At 49.5% G+C, this 18,836-nt stretch overlaps 6 protein-coding genes across 6 annotated transcripts; 3 read left to right on the top strand and 3 right to left on the bottom strand.

The window, feature by feature from the left end:
• Positions 1 to 591: 591 nt before the first annotated feature.
• Positions 592 to 1,629, top strand: ABOM_010371 (uncharacterized protein; the record flags this gene model as incomplete). Its single annotated transcript, XM_022537499.1, has 2 exons — positions 592 to 629; positions 690 to 1,629. 2 exons carry the CDS (start codon positions 592 to 594, stop codon positions 1,627 to 1,629), a joined length of 978 nt encoding a protein of 325 aa, XP_022385250.1.
• Positions 1,630 to 1,908: 279 nt separating this feature from the next.
• On the bottom strand, positions 1,909 to 7,505 carry ABOM_010370 (putative rRNA biogenesis protein RRP5; the record flags this gene model as incomplete). The annotated part of the gene is made up of 3 exons (XM_022537498.1): positions 1,909 to 2,460; positions 2,501 to 6,973; positions 7,032 to 7,505. 3 exons carry the CDS (start codon positions 7,503 to 7,505, stop codon positions 1,909 to 1,911), a joined length of 5,499 nt encoding a protein of 1,832 aa, XP_022385249.1.
• A 373-nt stretch (positions 7,506 to 7,878) lies between these two features.
• ABOM_010369 (WD domain protein) lies at positions 7,879 to 10,151 on the top strand (the record flags this gene model as incomplete). Its single annotated transcript, XM_022537497.1, has 3 exons — positions 7,879 to 8,521; positions 8,574 to 8,684; positions 8,761 to 10,151. The coding sequence occupies 3 exons, from the start codon at positions 7,879 to 7,881 to the stop codon at positions 10,149 to 10,151; spliced, it is 2,145 nt and encodes a 714-aa protein (XP_022385267.1).
• A 472-nt stretch (positions 10,152 to 10,623) lies between these two features.
• On the bottom strand, positions 10,624 to 12,615 carry ABOM_010368 (chaperonin-containing T-complex alpha subunit TCP1; the record flags this gene model as incomplete). Its single annotated transcript, XM_022537496.1, has 6 exons — positions 10,624 to 11,007; positions 11,068 to 12,102; positions 12,159 to 12,263; positions 12,317 to 12,402; positions 12,467 to 12,514; positions 12,573 to 12,615. The coding sequence occupies 6 exons, from the start codon at positions 12,613 to 12,615 to the stop codon at positions 10,624 to 10,626; spliced, it is 1,701 nt and encodes a 566-aa protein (XP_022385268.1).
• Positions 12,616 to 12,850: 235 nt separating this feature from the next.
• ABOM_010367 (proline--tRNA ligase) lies at positions 12,851 to 14,863 on the top strand (the record flags this gene model as incomplete). Its single annotated transcript, XM_022537495.1, has 4 exons — positions 12,851 to 13,225; positions 13,280 to 13,449; positions 13,528 to 14,783; positions 14,853 to 14,863. 4 exons carry the CDS (start codon positions 12,851 to 12,853, stop codon positions 14,861 to 14,863), a joined length of 1,812 nt encoding a protein of 603 aa, XP_022385269.1.
• A 771-nt stretch (positions 14,864 to 15,634) lies between these two features.
• On the bottom strand, positions 15,635 to 17,777 carry ABOM_010366 (uncharacterized protein; the record flags this gene model as incomplete). The annotated part of the gene is made up of 2 exons (XM_022537494.1): positions 15,635 to 17,111; positions 17,164 to 17,777. The coding sequence occupies 2 exons, from the start codon at positions 17,775 to 17,777 to the stop codon at positions 15,635 to 15,637; spliced, it is 2,091 nt and encodes a 696-aa protein (XP_022385270.1).
• Between the last annotated feature and the right edge of the window lie 1,059 nt (positions 17,778 to 18,836).

The raw sequence follows: 18,836 nt of genomic DNA, 5'->3' as shown, positions 1-18,836 counted from the left end.
ATCATGCTTACTGATTTGTCGTTTTATGTCTTATACTCCTAGTCCTAAAACGGATGAGACTGTTGCATGAGTCCTGGCGGAGTAGTATCATGCATTTCTAACTGAATAAATGAGTAAGAGAGAATTTCACAGTATGACAGAGGTCCTCACTATATATTAGTTTTTCTTTTTCTTTTTACTCTTCTTTGTTTTCTTTATAGGCATGATCAATGTACGAAGTTCCGATTAGACAGAAATATATAGATACGTAGATGTGAAAGAGTCGTACTGTGTAGAATATATATAATTGGTCTTGATCATAGTTCAACAATTTATGAATGAGGAGATCAAGCCATCAACTCGTCGAATAAGGCCCCTAGCCTCGATATTAAGACCATTTTCAAGAAAAAAAGTAAAGGAAAAAAAAGAAAAAGAAAAAAGGTCTCGAGAAAGGTACTCGTGAACTGGCACGGCTACTACTAGTACAGAAAGGTGGGCAATCTTATCAGCCGCGATTAGATATGCCGCCCGAAAAGAAAAAATTAAAGTTGCCATTCAAATCCACCTCCGCAGATTCTCATCACAAACAGCTGCAGAACCACCATATTCAAAATGCCTCACAAGCATAAGCGGAAGCAAAATGACGCGGAGTAAGTCTAACTTCTCGTGCTTTGAATTATGCTGCGTCACCACTAACGCGGCCCTACTAGTATCTACGACCTCCCACCTACTATGATCGCAAAGTCTCTACCGGTCCGCGATCCCAATTCCAAGAACAAAAAAACAAAAAAGAATGTCAAGGACAACAAGCCCCAAGATAAACTCCAAGCCCGTCGGAAATCTGCTGTAGACGATGATACCCCCAAAGCTTTTCGCCGGTTGATGCAGTTTCAGACGCAGGGAAAACAGGCGCCATCGAAACCAAATGCTGGCGAGAATAAGAAGCGGAAAAGAGGAGCGGAAAACACTGATAATGCGACACAAAACACGCGCAAGAAGGCTGCCCCTGCGGCGGCAGTGGATCAGAGCACCGATGCCGAACCCCAAGTGAAGCCGAAGATTCTTCCAGGAGAGAAGTTGTCAGATTTCGCGGCGCGAGTCGACCGCGAAATGCCTATCGCCGGAATGAAGAGATCTGGTAAACCCACAAAGTCGGATCTCGCTGATATTCGTGAGCACAAAGTAACGAAACATGAGAAACATTTGCTCCGACTACAATCGCAGTGGCGGAAGGAGGAGGTGGAGATCCAAGAACGTGAGGCTGCTGAGCGTGAAGAGCGAGAGGCAGAATTGGAAGACCAATTAGAACTATGGAAGGAGTGGGAAGTGGAGGCAGGCCAGGGCAAGGCGAAAAAGAAGGGAGCTGGTGCGAGAAAGAAGGGTGGACAGGGTGCCGATAAATCAGATCCTTGGGCTAAGCTGAAGAGCAAGGACCGTTTGAATAAACCGGCGAATCCTTTCGAAATTGCTGAGGCACCGCCACAATTGACGAAGCCAAGGGAGATTTTCAAGGTCCGAGGCGGTGCTAAAGTCGATGTTGCTAATGTGCCGACTGCTGTCGGTAGCTTGAGAAAAAGAGAGGAGTTGGCTAACGAGAGGAGAACTATCGTGGAGGAGTACCGGAGGTTGATGGCTGAAAAGAGGCGATAAATCTTCGGCTGGGTTTATGACAATAGCTTAGTTCTTTCTTTCATTTTTGGCGGAAGGCGTATAGTCAAGTTTTATCCATACTTTTATCTCTCGATTGCCGAGGTTGTCCATATGGTTCCCCTAATCTACTCTGACGAAGCAATCTCATCGCACACTTGCATGGTATCATACTTGTAAATTGTAGAGAATAAGATATCACAGTTGGAAAGCTTTTTATATACAGTATCTATGACCCGAACACAATGCCATCATAAGATATGTTCACACAGGACGCAGAGTCTACTCTTGCTGCAGAGATTTGACATACTCTGCTGCCTTCGCTTTGATGTCTTCCACCATCTTCTCATTACCGCCATCAGCTGATGCAAGCTTCTCCTCAAAAGCGAGCCATTTCTTGAAAAAGAATCGTGCCTGCTTGGGCCGGAGTTTCTTGCTCGCTTCTACAGACGCAACGCCCTTCTTGGAGTCCCGGATTCCAAGTACACGTTCGAATAAACGACGGACCTGTTCGGCATCGCCATTCTTGATCTCCAAATCCAAGAGGATGTTCCACAAATCAATCCGTTTAGGGAACGAAGAGAGGAGACCTTCGAACACTGTGCGGCCGCGTTCAACATCTCCGTGTTCAGAGCGGAACTCAAGCTGTCCAAACTTGGATGTGGTTTCGACGTGAGTGTGAGAAGGAAGCGACTGCAGAGCACGAGGCAGAAGGGCACGTCCACGTTCGGGAGCAGCCATATTGTCAAACAGGAAGCTGGCGTAGTTCAGGAAGAACTTGGGCGACTGGGAGATCTTCTTCTTAAGAGCGGTCTGGAAGAGCTCATCCGCTTTCTGTACGAAATTATAGTTAGCTATCTGAACGAAAGTGGACAATATCAGAGAACAGGGAGCCTACTTCATTCTTTCCAGATTGGATGTAAATGCTGATCAGACGCTCGTAGACTTCCTGAGTGTCGTTGTATTGACAAGCCCTCTTGAAAACCTCCTCAATAGTGTCATCGTCGCCATAAGTATTTTCCAAGTTGAGCATTGCCACCCAAATGTTCAGCTTTTCAGCATCTTGGCCAATGGCAATGGTGCGGAGAGCACGCTCAGCGATTTCCCTTGCCTTCTCGACCTCACCAAGCTCTAGTTGGAAGGCCATGTATCTCAGCCAAAGGAGCGATGAATCGGGTTCACCAAGCAAGAGTCGCTCGTAATCAGCCACTGATTGAGGCCCATTGGCGTCTAATTCACCAGTTCGATCGACCTGTATCTCAGGCTTGCGGTGTTTCTTCTTCTTCTTCCGCTCTGACTCATCTTCGTCATCAGAATCAGACGAAGCGGCCTTCTCATCGTCGTCCATTACATTGCCACTCCAATCGAAGCCGCTTGCCCCGAGACCTCCCTGTTTCTTTGCTGGAGCTTTGGTCATAGGCTCATCGTCACTTTGCTCGGAATCGCTCTCACTGTCCTCTTCAACATCGACTCCACCCATGGAGACGTCGCTGTCGTCGTCGCTGCCATCTTCATCTACATCAACACCACCAAAACCATCTAGACTAATGCCTTCGGAATCATCATCCTCATCATCATTGTCACTGCTTTCAACATCGTCCTCGTCTTGATCCTTGAAATAAGAAGCCTTCAGGCCGAAAGATATCTTTCCTTGCTTGCGGTCAATCTTGAGGATCTTTGCCTTAACAGCATCACCCTCGTCGTACACAGTTCTGGCATCATCAACCCGGTTCTCAGCCATCTCGCTGCGGTGGCAAAGGCCACTGATGTTTGCAGAACCATCAACGACGATGAATGCACCGAACTCCTCGACTTTACGGATCTTGCCGGTGACGATTTGGCCAGGCTTGAGATCATGGAGTTTTACCGGTGCCTTGTAGTTGGGGTCTAGGACAGACTCTTTCAGGCTGATTTGCAACCTGCCCTGTTCTGGGTCTACGACCGTGACTCGACCCTTGACTAGTTGATCAACCTGGAAAGAATCCTTCCACTCCTTAAGGTAAGAGTCCGAGAGATCAGAAACACGGACATAAGCAGTTACACCGTGGCCCAGTGTCACAAAGAGCCCATTATCAGCCACCTTCCGTACGAAGCCTCGCACAACATCATTGACTTTAACCTGCTCCATTGACGTGACTTCAGGATCCTGAACGGGGAGCGATGAACTAAGGACCTTAGAAGGGCGGAGAGACAAGGAGATCTTCTTGTTAGCCTTATCAATAGAGGTGACACAAGCGCGGAGCACCTCATTCTTGTGATATATTGTGGGGTTTGCCTTGGAGTAGTCGTCTGTCAAGTCGACCATATCAACTGCACCGACTATTGTATCAGTCAATTGCATAATGACCTGCCTTTCAGTGACCTTAGTGACTCTTCCCGGCAAGATCATGCCGACGGTGATATCATCCAAGGAAAGAGTCTCAGAGCCCTTCTTAGCCGAGAGATCCAAGCGACCTTTCTCAATGTCCACTGCAGAGACATTGACTCTCAAGGCAGACCCTATGGGGAAATGCTTTTCGACATCGGCTAAAAGAGACAAGTCATCAGATGCATCCATGAGGCGCAATCTTCCCCGAACATTAGGGGACAGATTGACCCAGAGGCAATTGTCAGCAATGTTGTTGATAAAACCTAGCCACGACGAGCCAGCTTGAACTTGTTCTAGGTTCAAGGGGAGAGGATCGGCGGCCTGCAGGAAGCTTGGCTTGAGGGAAAGCTCAAAAACGGGGAATTTCCCAGTACGATGACTTATCGGGAGGAACTTGTGGCTGCGAGCGTCATGAACACCTAGAATTCTCGCTGAAATAAGTTGCTTAGGACGGAAGAACCGCAAAGGCTGCTTTCGGTCTTTGATATCCCCCCAATTATCGAAAACTTCGGAAACATCGATCCGGCCCTGGATATTGTCGGCAAGCTGAACGTTGATTTGCGTCGCCTTGACAGAAACGATCTTGCACTTAATAACCCTTCCAAAGCTGAAATCAGAAATTGAATTGATACTCTCGTCAACAGCGTTGGCAACAATGTCATCAGAGGGAGCGCTCTTGGCAGCGGGCTTCGCGGCCGGCTTTTTAGGACCAGCATGGGTTGCCTCGGCAGGATTTCTGCTCAGGATGAACCTGCGGAAATCAGGATCGACAGAGTGTACCGTTGCTGAAACTACTTGGGTTTTGGTCAAGCCAAAATCTGGCTTGTTCATATTTTCGTCACCAACAAGCCGTTTGGGCACTAGGCCGATGACACCACCCAAGAACTCAACGAATACTCCGGTCATTGTTATATTCCGAACGAAGCCAGTAACTTCGGCCCCTTCCTGAACATCCTCAAAGCTTGCTGGGATAAGCCCCTGCTTGGCAGCTTTCTTGAGGCTTGCCCTGCCGGACACTCTAATGAGCCTGCGAGTCCGCTGGATATCGAGGACGAGCAATTCATTGAGCTTTTGGCCAACACGAATCTTCGATAGAGTCGAGCTCTGTTTAGATGGGGAGCCATCAACCACATGATCGAGGTTCAACCGAGCTACGAGGCCATAATCATCCAATTTAAGAAGTAGGTCGTCACTTGACTTCTCGAAGACTGTTCCAGTAACAAGCAAGCCAGGGTGTATGCTCTCAAAGGCTTTTTTGTAAGTCTCGGTAAAGGTGGAAGGATCCTTGCAGGACACAGCGAGCTTTTCAAGAGACGAATCTACACTGAGTGCGTGGACATTCACCACCTGGCCCAGCCTAAAGTGTTGAGAAGGGTCTTTGATGTAGGCCTCGCTCATCTCTGACACGGGAAGGAAACCTCGCACGGAACCATAGAACTGAACCACAGCACCATGTGGCTTAAGGTTCACGATAGTTCCAGGGGACTGCGCCCCGGCAACTATGTTATTGTAGTCTTTCCAAATGGCGGATTCACTGTTCAGCAGACTCTTCTTTAGAGTTAGTCGAATCTGGCGTTTCTCTGGATTGACTGATAAGATTCTAGCCGAAACGGTCATCCCTTCCCTGAATTTCTTTTCGGGAAACTGAAGAGTCGTGTCTGCAAAATGCATAGATGGGACAAGACCGGTGATACCGTCTGCCAATGCGACGATCAAGCCATCTAATCCGCTTGGTCCGATAAGCAGCTTCTCGATTTTTCCTTTGACGACCGCGCCAACGGTAACATCCTCGATACGAAGGAAAGGCTGGTCAATAACCGATCTCTCAAATGACAAGAGGTACAAATTATCTAGGGCACTGTAACCCACAACCCTTCCTTCATGGGTGGAATCCGTTCGGAATGGCCCGTATTCGGCAGAAATACTTTCAACCTGCCCATCTGCTAGCTTCGACACATGAACGAATCCCACATGTTTTGTGGATCCAATTTGCACGTAAACTCCGAGGCCAGGATCAACCTTGATCACCTTCGCCTCAGGTACGATAGCAGAAATGGCTGGTGCATCTTCAGAGCTTCCAGGACCTTGAGCTTCAGAAGTAAATTTGCAGACATGATCGAGCAATGAAAAGCCGACCTTGTACGGATCGGAGGCGGGGAAGGTGGAGATAAGGCGGCCCTTAACTTTGGCACCAATCTTGTATTTATTAGCCAGATCGTCCTTGCTCGAGTTACCACCGGATTGCACCAAATCCACAGTCGTATCTAGCATGCCCATTATCTTTCCAGTGGCTCCGCTTGAAGTGACTTCAGTCAAAAGAATCTCAGCTGCTGTGCCTGGAAGGAAGGAGTTGATCGTAGGCGCTGTGCTGAGATAGTGCGACTTCTTTATAGATCCGGAAGATTGCAGGTTGGCGGACAGCTTCAAGACACTACCGTTGGCGTTCTGGCCAGTGACCATGCAGAGGAAGACTGAGCCTTCCTTAATAGTCGAGTAATCCGTCTTGGGATCAATTTCCTTTTTGGACATGAAGCCCTTAATATCGGCGCCCTCAATCCCCAAGTCCATAACCAAACCATGGTCTTCGACGCTTACAACCGACGCTTGCACGGCAGTGTTGTCGACGAGGTCGGATTTCAAAAGTCCAAAATTAGCTTGTCTCGGATCAACCGTGAGCTCGATGCGTTTTCTACTCTTGGAGCTAGCATCTGCCGCATTGTTCCCAACAGATACAACGTATGCGCGTAGATATTGGCCCAGATAGAAATAATCGCTCAAATCAATGGAATCTTCGTCGTCGTCTTCATCGTCTTCATCATTTTCGTCTTCATTCAGAAGGTTCTCGATCTTCTCTTCTAATCTTTTCGAGACCGCTGTTAAGGGAACGTAGCCGGTAAGGTTGTTTGGTAAAGAAAGGCCGATGTCATGTGCACTGATGCTTGAGACTTGACCTAGCACCATGGTTCCGGGTACAACACGCTGCACTGGTTAGCGACCTTCCCCAAAATATATTTTAAGGTATTCCTGATAAGCTTACCTTGAAGTTGAGGCCTTCAATTCGCACACCCTGTTTGTCTTGCGCTTCATCTGCACTTTTCTTGCCTTTGGTCTTGCGTTTACGAGACTTCTTCGTAACTGTCGCTGTAGTGTCGTCCACGTCTTCCATCTCTGCATCTTCGTCATGCTCATCATTCTTAGAAGAACCCTTAGTCGCCTTCTGCTCAAAGAGAACATCTTTCGTGGCTTGAATTTGGATTTGCTTCCTTTCAAGAGGTGTCAAGACACTGCCTCCACCACGAGGGAAGGATGGCTCATCGTCACGTAAGACTGTGAGCTCTGAGGCCTTGGGGCCCGAACCTGCGTCAGGTTTTGACTTCCCATCACCAGAGGCATCTGTCTTGTGTTTTTTCTGATCCTTGCGCTCTTCTGCCCCAACTCGTACGCGTTTTTGAGGTTGACGGGCAGATACAGCCTCCTCAGCAGAGGCGCCCTTGCGCTTAATTGGAGCCATATCTATAAGATAAGACTTGTTGAGCTGCTCCAAAGCTCTAAGTCCGGACACAAATTTGGCGGAGTAAAAAAAATAAAATTTCTAGATTAAAAAGCCGATCGCTCAATCTGGACCGCCTGCCTAATGCAGTAGCTAGATCTACCTTAATTGAATGATTCACCGCCTGCCGCAATAAGCGACTCGCGTCACGAAAAGGCACGTCGACACGAGACTCGACGACTTTTTTCCGCGACGTGAGCATTGCTGGACGAGTATTAGTCCTCCTGCGAGCTCCACTATGCTTCTGTCTTCTGCCACTTAGCCCCAACACCCTCTTTTCTCTCCACTCGTTCCTGTAGAATGTCTCTGTCTGCCTGCTTCTCTTGATGGCACAATGGTTGGCAGTCATGATCTCCCCGAAGTACCACGATCCGAACCTGTTTTCCCTCCACCATCGCAGGATTTCCCTTCCTCTCCGCCGTCAATAGTATCAGATGCTGGTGTCCGACGCAAGCTCAAGAAGCCCCCTCCTGTCACTCCCCGGTCATTTAGGAGGTTTTTTACTCCCCGTTCTATGCTCAATGGAGGGAGCAATGCTAGCGATGTGAGGACGAATCGACAGGCCTTGAAGGCTCTGAGTTCCCCGGCTGTCAATCGCTTGGGACCGGCTTTCACAAGGACCTTAAAGGCTGTTGCGAATAGGCCGGAGCCTTCAGAACTTCTGCGCACTCCTAGTAGGAAGCGAAAGTTCTCATTTTCTTCGATTGGGTCGCCTCTTCAGTCATCGCCTCTAAGAAAGGTCCGCGTGAGGACTCCAATTCAAGATGACGAAGAGGTAAATGTCGCAGTTCGCGATCTCGAAGTGAACATCGAGATACGAACAAGCGAACCAAAGCCGCAAGTTATTGCCAAACCTCTTCGTCAAGTGTCACCTGTTCGACGGTCGCAAGCATTGCAGACATCTGGACAGTTTTTCATGCGGAGTGTCATCGGTGCACGGGCGAACCGGGTGACTATTCGATCTAACTCTGGAGCTGGTTGGTAATTTATTCACATGAACTCTTACAGCACATTCTCACTGTGGTTAAGATTGGCAGGATTTGACATCAACGTTTTACTCGCGGCCTTCTGACAGCCATACCTGTGCTAGTTCTACCGGAGATCGCCTTGCCCTCCCCTTTTGCACTGCATCTTGTAACAGTGAGTCAATCCGATTTGACAATAACCCCCCCCCCTCCCCCGCGCGCCACCCGTTCTTGCACTGACTGTTTCATAGCGAACACTCTCGTTGCCGTAGGCGACGAAGAAGGAGGCATTCGACTGTTGGATTCCGCTAAAGATGACAAGAATGGCTTTTCAAAGGCCTATCTTTCGTTTCGACCTCACATGAACGCCATTATGGACCTGGAGTTCTCGTCAGATGACATGCTACTCGCAACAGCCTCTGGAGACCAAACGGCCCTGGTCATCGATATGACTACACAGAAACCGATATACTGTTTGTCGAACCATGTTTCTTCAGTGAAACGGGTGCAGTTTCAACCTTCAGCCAACAACAAAGTCCTCGCAACTTGTAGTCGCGACGGTAACGTTAACATCTGGGATCTTCGCTGTAAAGGCTTTGAGAAACCTTCCCTCCAAGTTCGATGCTCGCTCGAATCCGACTCTGAGTATGCAGCTGCTCCCGTCGCCTCCAAGATGACATATCCTCAGGTTTTAAACACAATACATGGTGCTCACGCATGGATGCCTCAAGCACCCGCTTTCGAGAAGCTAGAGCCTCAAATTGGGCGCTCTGACATCACTGTAACTTCATTGGCCTTCCTTCCGCCTGGCCGTGAAAACCTATTTGTCACAGCATCTGAAGCCAATGCCTGCGTCAGGCTATGGGATCTACGGACAGCACATAACAACCGTCGTGGAAGACCGGTCCTGCCTCTCTCGACTACACGAGAACCCGACAGTCACATTAAATACCGACGCTTTGGACTCACTTCCATGACATTAGGCGGAGATGGCTCGAGACTCTACACATTATGTCGCGATGGTACCGTGTACGCTTATTCGACATCTCATCTGATCCTCGGACATGCGCCGGAGCTCTCTTTAAACAATGACCGCCCACGTCGTTCGGGTGGGTCCGACAAAGAGGGTCTCGGTCCCCTGTACGGTTTCCGTCATCCGCGTTTGCAAGTTGCGTCGTTCTATGTCAGGACTGCGGTTCGAAAGGCCACTGGTGATAAACCGGAAATGCTGGCTGTTGGAAGTAGTGACCAGTGCGCTGTTCTATTTCCCACCGATGAACGGTTTCTCCATTCCGCTCCCAAACCAGCTCCTGAAGTTGATCTTCCTCGGAATCCAATGCACCTCACTCGCTCTGGTTTACGTCGTACAAATTCTGGGGCTGGCTTGTCTGGGAAATTGGAAGATACAATACCGATATACCAATCTGGAACGCCCTTGATCGAGGGTCACAAGAAAGAAGTCTCGGCTGTGTCGTGGACTGTAGATGGAGAGCTCATCACAGTCAGCGATGATTATAGTGCCAGATGCTGGCGTGAGGGGCCCGATGCTAGAGACCTTCGGATAGGTGGTGAGGCGGAAGGTAGACGATGGCGGTGTGGATGGTCTGCTATGCAAGACTCATATGATGACGAAGATGAATGATTTTCTTGCGAGGGCTAAGGATGAATTGCTTTAACTTTTCATTGTTCTTCAAGCACTACGGCGTCACGGCTTACTTCATTGTCATTTAGCGGGCGTTGTATTATGTTTTAGATGGTTTTATTCGGCGTTGTTTACAGAGTACATGGCATAGGGAAGGAGGTACTTGATGTATAATGGGGGTTATTACTACTTGTTCATGAAACTTTTCCTATTCGGATGGAGATACAACTATAAGATTTACAAGAATTGGGTCCATGTCTGGCTAACAGTGACTTGATATTGGAAGGTTCAGTTGGAATCCATCATCATAATTATGCGGTTTACTTTTTAATGAAGCCGGTAGTAGACAAGTACGACCTGCTGTGTGAATATGTGCTCATACCATCTTATTATACTTTTCTTCTTCACCCTTAGTCTAGAAACTCCATGTGGAAACACGTAGATAGCATGCAAACAACCTTAAAAGGTCAAATTAGTGGCCATGTCCGTCATCCTCCTTCACTTCTGGGTCCAGCTTGATCATGGTATCAATACGCATGATGGCAATGCAGGCCTCAACAGCACTCTTAAGCTGCTTGATCTTGCCCATACTAGGCTCCAACACACCAGCCTTAAGGGCATCATGAACCCGACCCTTCGTAAGGTCGAGACCGTAGTTTCGGTATGTCTTCTTCTTAGCGATGGCCTTCTCCTCCTCATTGGCGTCACCATCCTGCACGCGTTGGGATAGAGCGTGGCGGACACGAAGCTGGGCAACAAGTTCGGACGAGTCCTTAGCAGCGTTCACAGCCAAGGTCTTCGGAACAATCAGAAGTGATTGAGCAAATTCACCGATGGCGAGCTGCTCCCGGGATCCCTGTGGAAAGAGTAATCGTTAGTGATAATTTCCATACTAAGGTTTACAGTCAATTCTTACTACTGTGACCGCGAATTCTTCGAGGTAAATGTGAAGGGCGGTCTCGACGGCACCACCTCCGGGAACGATGCTGCCGCTCTCGAGGGTTCGCTTGACAGCACACAGGGAGTCGTGCACCGAACGCTCCATCTCATCCAAGCTGAAGTCGTTGGGCCCGCGGAGGATGATAGACGCTGAGGTGTGAACCTTGGTACCCTTGACAAGGATACACTCATCATCAGATATCCGCTCCTGCACAACTTCCTCCGCATGGCCGAGGTACGAAGCCTCAAATTTCTCATCTCCGTTGAGATCAGAGAGCGTGCTGACCAATGTTGCACCGGAAGCCTTGGCAATGCGTCGAAGATCCTCTTTCTTGCAACGGCGAACGGCCATGGCTCCCCTCTCAACGAACAGCTTCAAGACCATGTCATCGATACCCTTGGTAGTAAAAATAACATTTGCCCCAGACTTTAGAATCATCTCAACACGCTCAATGACAATGCCAGCTTCCCTCTCGCGAATCTTCTCTAGCTGATCGGGATCGTCAACAGTAATCTGTACACCAAGTTTCATTCTCTCCTTTTGCAAGTTCATGTCCAGACAAGCAATCTTGGCATCGGTGACACGGGTCTTCATGGCTTGAGAAGCCACAGTGCAATTAAGAGCATAGCCATTGACAAGCATTGACTCCGTACCACTTTTTCCGTGAGCCTTAAGAAGGTTGACTGCCTTGACGGGGTACTTGACCTCGTTCCTCTGGTTTGTAGTCTTCACAAGGAGCATCGCATCAACAACCATATTCGCAAAGAAATCCGCATCCGAGCCAATAATCTTGGAAGACATCGAGGTCTTAGCAATGTTGACCAGGCTGTCCTTCCCCAGCGTCTCGACCTTTGTAGTGATATTCTCATTCATATACTTGACAGCTTCTCTGAGCGCGAGTCTGTAGCCGTTGATGATGGTGGTAGGGTGTATACGGTTCTTCATCAATTCGTTACCTCGTCGTAGGAGTTCTGCAGCGATCAGAACGACAGATGTAGTTCCATCTCCGACCTAGATGGACATCAATATTGAGCTGCCAGGTGAGACAGACGGAGTGTGACACTCACCTCCTTATCCTGCTGCTGAGCGAGATCTACGAGAATCTTACCCGCAGGATGCTCAATATCAAGAAGACTAAGAATCGTCGCACCGTCGTTGGTAACAGTAACATCCTAGAGTGCTGTCAGAGTGCCAGTTGAAGCACGCGGGGTTGAACGGTGCATACTCCTATATCGTCCACCATCATCTTGTCGAGACCGGAGGGGCCGAAGGAGCTCTTGACGACATTTGCGATAGCTTGGGTCGCGAGCACTACAAACGAGTTTAGTACCTATATTCGGTCGAAGCTAGTTGAAATGAAAAGTCCATAACCTACCGTTCTGCTCCCGAACGTCAGGGCCGGTGATTTTCTGCCCACCCAAGACTGTGCGAATACGGTCAGCTAATGAATCCGACGGAGAGCTTCAAGGGGGGGAACACACAGAGAGTGTCCGCATTCCGCGGCTGCTCAAAAATGCCTGCCATTATTGTGAAATTGAGGAAAAGATACTGCTGGCAGAGTTGTAGAGCTCCGACTCCAGTTCGTCGTCGTCGATGCTCGTCGTGTTTCCGCTAAGAATTCTGCCGGTTCCTGGCGGTGAAGGTTTTCTAGTCGCATCCCACTTTAACGAGGGGTTCCTTTCCTCTCCACGGATCTATAACCTCGCCTCCGCATTTTTGGTTTATCTTGGTCCTTACTACTCAGCAGCTCCTTTACAATATGGCGAGCCAAGCTCCTGCTGATACCCCGGTCGCTTCTGACGCGGCGGTAACTCAGACCCTCCCTGACCGCACCCAAAACCCCGCTGATAAGGATGCTCCCCAGGGAGATGTCTCGAAGAATGCCGCAAAGAAGGCCGCAAAGGCTGCAGAGCTCGCCGCTAAGAAGGCTGAGAAGGCTGCCAACAAGGCTGCTGGAAAGCAGGAGCCCAAGAAGCCCGCTGCTGCGAAGGCCCCAAAGAAGAAGATCGAAGGTGCTGCTCTGATTGGTATTGACGTCTCCAAGGAGGAAGATTTCCCAGGATGGTACCAGCAGGTTCTTACAAAGGGTGATATGCTCGACTACTATGACGTTTCGGGATGCTTCATTCTCAAGGTGAAATACCTCTTTTTAAATGGGTTCTAGAGCTACCATACTGATATGACTCAGCCCGCTTCGTACTTTATCTGGGAAGAGATTCAGGACTGGTTCAATGCGCGCATCAAGAAGATTGGCGTTAAGAATTGCTCGTTCCCTCTGTTTGTTTCCGAAGATGTCCTGAACAGGGAAAAGGATCACATTGAAGGCTTTGCTGCTGAAGTTGCTTGGGTGACTCATGCGTACGATTTCTCCAGGCCCCCGCATATGTGCCGTACTCCTGCGTGCCCTATTTACTAATGTCTTCTCTTCGCTTGCAGTGGCTCTACCCCTCTTGAGAAGAAGATTGCCATTCGTCCGACATCGGAGACGGTTATGTACCCGTACTACTCCAAATGGATCAGAAGTCACCGCGACCTGCCCCTTAAGTTGAACCAGTGGAACTCCGTCGTGCGATGGGAGTTCAAGAACCCCCAGCCTTTCCTCCGAACCCGTGAGTTCCTTTGGCAAGAAGGACACACGGCTCACTTGACAAAGGACTCTGCCCATGATGAAGTTATGCACATTCTCGATCTGTATGCTCTGATCTACAAGGAGCTCCTGGCTGTCCCCGTGGTCAAGGGTCAGAAGACAGAGAAGGAGAAGTTCGCTGGCGGTTTGTACACCACTACCGTGGAAGGTTATATCCCCGCCACTGGCCGTGGTATCCAGGGTGGTACCTCCCACGGTCTTGGCCAGAACTTCAGTAAGATGTTCAACATCACTGTCGAGGATCCCTCCGCCAAGGCCGATGAGAAGAAGCCTCCTCTCCACGTGTGGCAGAACTCCTGGGGTCTGTCTACCCGTACCCTTGGTGTCATGGTCATGATCCACAGTGATAACCGTGGTCTGGTCCTCCCCCCTCGTGTCGCAGACACCCAAACCGTTATCGTCCCCGTCGGGATCACTGCCAAGACCAGCGACGAGGAGCGCCAGAAGCTGTACGCCGAGATCGACGGCCTTGTCAACGTCCTGGCTGGTGCCGGTGTCCGCGCCACTAGCGACCTGAGAGAGGGCTACTCCCCCGGCTGGAAGTTCAACGATTGGGAGCTCCGCGGTGTGCCCCTGCGCATCGAGTTCGGTCCCGGCGAGTCCGCCGGCCAATTCGTCACTGCCGCCCGTCGTGACATCCCTGGCAAGGACGGCAAGTCCAGCATCCAGATTTCCGAGCTCTCCACCGCAGTCCCCGCCCTTCTGGAGCAGATCCAAAGTGATCTGTACAGCCGCGCAGAGGAGACCTTCCGCACTCACCGCAAGCTGATCACTAACTGGGACGACTTCACCCCAGCCCTCAACGACAAGAACATCTGTGTCATCCCTCACTGTCTCACCGAGGAGTGCGAGGACCAGATCAAGGACATGAGCGCCCGCAAGGCAGAGGAAGACTCTGGCGTCCCTGAAGACGCCAAAGCCCCCAGCATGGGCGCCAAGTCTCTTTGCATTCCCTTTGAACAGCCCGAGGGCATCGTCGCCGGCGAGACCAAGTGTGTCAACCCCAAGTGCACCCGGCTTGCCGAGAAATGGTGCATGTTCGGCCGTAAGTTCCCATCTAAACTCCTTCACTTTCTCCATGATATCAAAATATAAACTAACACATCGCCCACAGGCTCCTACTAAGCGCAATAGATCGTCTTGGTCTTATCTGCACAAATGTCAAATAGCACCTAGCAAGCGCATTAGATCAGTCACTATGAGTTGATGACTTATTTCCTTTCATTTCTTTTTCAAAATTCCAAGTATCCTTTTTTTGTATTGTCTGGCAAATTGGGACATCGTTGAAGTAAGAAAGAAAGACATAAGAAAAGAGAAAGAGATATGCATATCCCACGAGAGTTTAAGGAGTGGATGGGGTTGAAAATTAAGATACCTTTGTGATTTACAGGGTGGGAAGATGAGTTTACATGTCATGCAGTGGTTTGGAGATAATGAATGAACTACGTTGATATGATAATCTCATCTCAGAATATCTTATTGTAACTGGTTCGATATGTAGACATGGTATGCTAGCAACGCTAATATGCAACATATGCAAGAAACGGAAGGAAATGTTCAGGTGGATGCCAAGTAGGTATGCAATGCAAGAGGACATAGATCCTCATTGGATATATAAATCAACAAAAAGAGAAAGCCTGACGAGGGAATAGATGCGCTTAAGAGTTTGGAAAGAACAAGGAAAGGAAAATCAAGGAAGGTATTTGCAGGATCTGCAGGGCCGAAGAGACGTAAAAGAGATGTAGCTCAACATAAAGCGGGCACAATATCGTCAAGGAGGCGTTGAAGTAAGGAATGGAAGGGTAGAGTAGAGTAGGATAGGATAGGGTATATTAGGGTGGATTCCGTTAAAGACTGGGATGCCAGGCGACGGCTCTGGCGATTTTATGGAAAGATTTAGTAAGACGCTACTGAGCGAGTTGTGAGCCCGCCCCTCGAGGATGATCGAGAGGGGCTGTTGTTGCTCTCATTTGTGAACCAGTTGCCCCTGAGGCTCACGCTCCTGCCTGACCTCTGCGGCCAGCTCATAAGTCTGAATGCATTTCGTGGGGAGGTATTTTCGGCGATATAGGTCACGTTGTTCTCGTCGACACCATGGATTTGCAACTGCGGAATGCCAACACTGGGTAGTTCGATCACCTCTTCGTCACTGTCGTCCGCTGAAAAGCTGATACGGCTGTTGATAGACGATGCAGATGCTTGTGCGCGCATGTGGAAAACGGAAGGCGCTGGGTTGGCACTTTCAAGAGACACGGTAGCCGGTGGCTGGGGGTTACTGAAGTTCCTAGTCATATCTGGTGTTCTCCCCGAAGTAAAATTAGCAGGGGGCTTCCTCGTCTTGGAAAGGAGATCCATGTATGTCACTGGCTCATTAGGTGCTTGGTTCTGTTCCAGAGTATTGAAGAAGCCAGGTGAAGGAGGGGGTGCATCAGTGTGCCTTCGCCGACTGGTGGTTTCCGATGGCTTCCAGAAGACTTTCGAAGGAACACTGGTGGATATGCTGCTGCGCGCGTCAGACCCTCTCCTGTGTTTCCTGAAGGAGCCCCGCCTCATCAATTTGGAGATCTGTCCCTCTCGCAGAGACATGGTCCGGTTCGTGCTTAGAGCCTCGGTCTTTGGTGCGTCAATTTCTGGATAGAATGCCTCCTGAGAAAAAGAAGGAGTGAACGGAGGCCCGGATTCAGGAAGCGGTACACGTTGGAATGCCTCGTGCGAATTGATCTCCCGAATGATCGCATCCTGAAGAGTTTCATAAGTGGGATGTGGTGAGATAGCAGGCGACGAGGTATACGCCTGTCTAAACATATCCATTATCTCCGCAATTTTCTGGTCCGACTGAACACCTGGTGATGGAGAGGTTGGTGACCCAGCTGGTAGCGGGCTATTCATAACTTCCGCAATGCTAGGGTTCTGCTTCATCCCCAAGCTACTTGGAGTAGGTGGCTGTATGGCACGGTGCGTAATCTTCGCGGACGGCTTTCCGCGAGCTGCCAATTCTGTATCAATCGAAAGATCCCGAACGTTCTTTTTGTGTTTCGATTTGATTGCGTTTGACAGATTGTGGCTACCCGAAGTCACGGAAGAACTGCGGCTCCGGCTTGATCTGGAAGGTGGTTGATCTGGCATTGGGTGGCTTTCACTGGTCTCAGTATCACTGGTTACCATGGGGGGCAACGTTGGGCTGTCCGGTAACGGAGTGCTGCTCCATTTATCGCCTTGTTTGTAAGGGGGAGGAACGCCTAGGAATCCACCAGATCTCGAAGCATCTTCTCTGGGGGTCATTAGTTGGCTCGGCGGAAAGATTTGGCACCGATCTTTGTTGTCGGAGAAGGCTTTCGGTGGCGGAGGATACATCTTGTCGCGAAGTAGGTGGCTGGTCAGCGTGAGGGGAGGTGGTAGACCTCCGAGCTTCCTGAGACACTGACCGAGCCAAACTACTTCCAGCCTTTGATCGAGGGCGACGACGAGCCTCATCTTGGTGGCTCTGAGTACTCCGTTGAAAGGAGTTTCCACGAGAGGGACTGGCAGTATTTCGAGAAGATGGACGGCCACCCCTCCTGCTTCTGGCAATGTTTCTGTCCGCCACATCCTCTTGATATAAAGCAGAGAGTATGCGCGAGTACATAGTTGGCTTGCTCGACTGCCCTTGAAGGAATCGAGTCATATTTCGTTCTGCGATATCTTCATTGTACGGGCTAATGGGTGACAACGTCTGTGCACTCTGGATATGGTATCGGTGCGAAGAAAATAAAGCTTCCAGCAAGTCAACATGCCGAGGATCTCGAGTCGTGGTACGACTCGAGGCGCGAGATGGAGGAGCTTGTGAACGGGGGGACAACGGCCGTGCTTGCAGTTGATCATGCAAATCTTCAAATTGTTTCTCGACTCGCTGAAAGGGATATTCTGGCTCTAGAGATTGCGAGTTCCTCACATTTGAAGACAGATCGCTTTCTGGTGTATTGCTTGCCCGAGTAGCTCCATCCTTAGAATTTATGGACGAGCTTTTCTCCGCTTGAAAAAATCGCTTTAGGGCAACCATTCTGGGTCGGTGTGCACGAGCAAATTACCTGAATACTGCTCAATTCTAAATCGCAACAATGCCCTCCGGTAAATAATCAAGTCTAGTCAAGCGCACTCGGTAGGGCAATATGCACTAAAGTATTTCTTGGTGAGAGAAACTAGAGTCTCGAACACAGATCAATGTGAGGGAAACTGTCAAAGGAAGGATGAGGGCGAACGAAAAAAGAAGGAGAGAAAATAAACCAAAATAAAGACAGACAAAGGGTCAGATTGGAAAAGAAGTCAAAGCGGGCAACCTTTTTACACTGCTTTCATGATAATATCAATGTGCACCTAGGTTTCTCCTCGCACCCTATGCTAAACTGTACCCAAATGATGGATTGAAGAAGGAAGAAAACCATCAGTCAAGAAGAACGACCGATCGAGGGGAACGGGAAAGAAAGAGTTTACTCCATATGCTCGAGACTTAGCCGGTTTGCAGATCCGATACCTGTTCCTGGATCCAGGGGAAGAAAATGGGCCAGTCTCCAGGATCCATTGAGCGACGGACAAAGCGATGGGGGCTGAGGTCTGAGTCCGCCGACGGGGAAGTCAAAAGCTAGTCGGAGGCAGTCAAGCGTTAAGCCCAACGCCATGTCCAGGGTCCAAGCTGATAGTCTGGTCTTCGTTCATTTAGGTGTGTTACGCCGTCCCCCTCGAAGGCCATCATCATCATCATCATCACGAGCATTATCATGCATGGTCAGCACGTTGACCAAACCCTACATGATCATGCACACACTGTGAAAACCTTCGTTTAGAATGCGCAGGGGCCTTTTCACCCGCGGTTAAGGTCACGGTGCATACCATCATGCATGACCTAAAAGTAGAGCTTGAACTCCACTTGACAGCGATGCCACTCAAATTGGATCTGCACGTTCTTCGGCCCAATCAAGAACGGAATGGGACAGCGTAACAGTGGGACTATGAGACTAGTGACATAGCTTGGGAGGACAATACTTACGCTCTCACGGAGAAAGAAGTGGAACTCACACCATCACAGTGGAAAAGATGGTATGGTACTGGCCTCCGTACCAAG

The sequence above is a fragment of the Aspergillus bombycis genome, assembly GCF_001792695.1.
Source record: "Aspergillus bombycis strain NRRL26010 chromosome Unknown contig00109, whole genome shotgun sequence".
Classification (NCBI taxonomy): Eukaryota; Fungi; Ascomycota; class Eurotiomycetes; order Eurotiales; family Aspergillaceae; genus Aspergillus; species Aspergillus bombycis.
The sequence above is the reverse complement of the archived record's forward strand: the minus strand, read 5'-3'. Positions and strand labels throughout refer to the sequence as shown.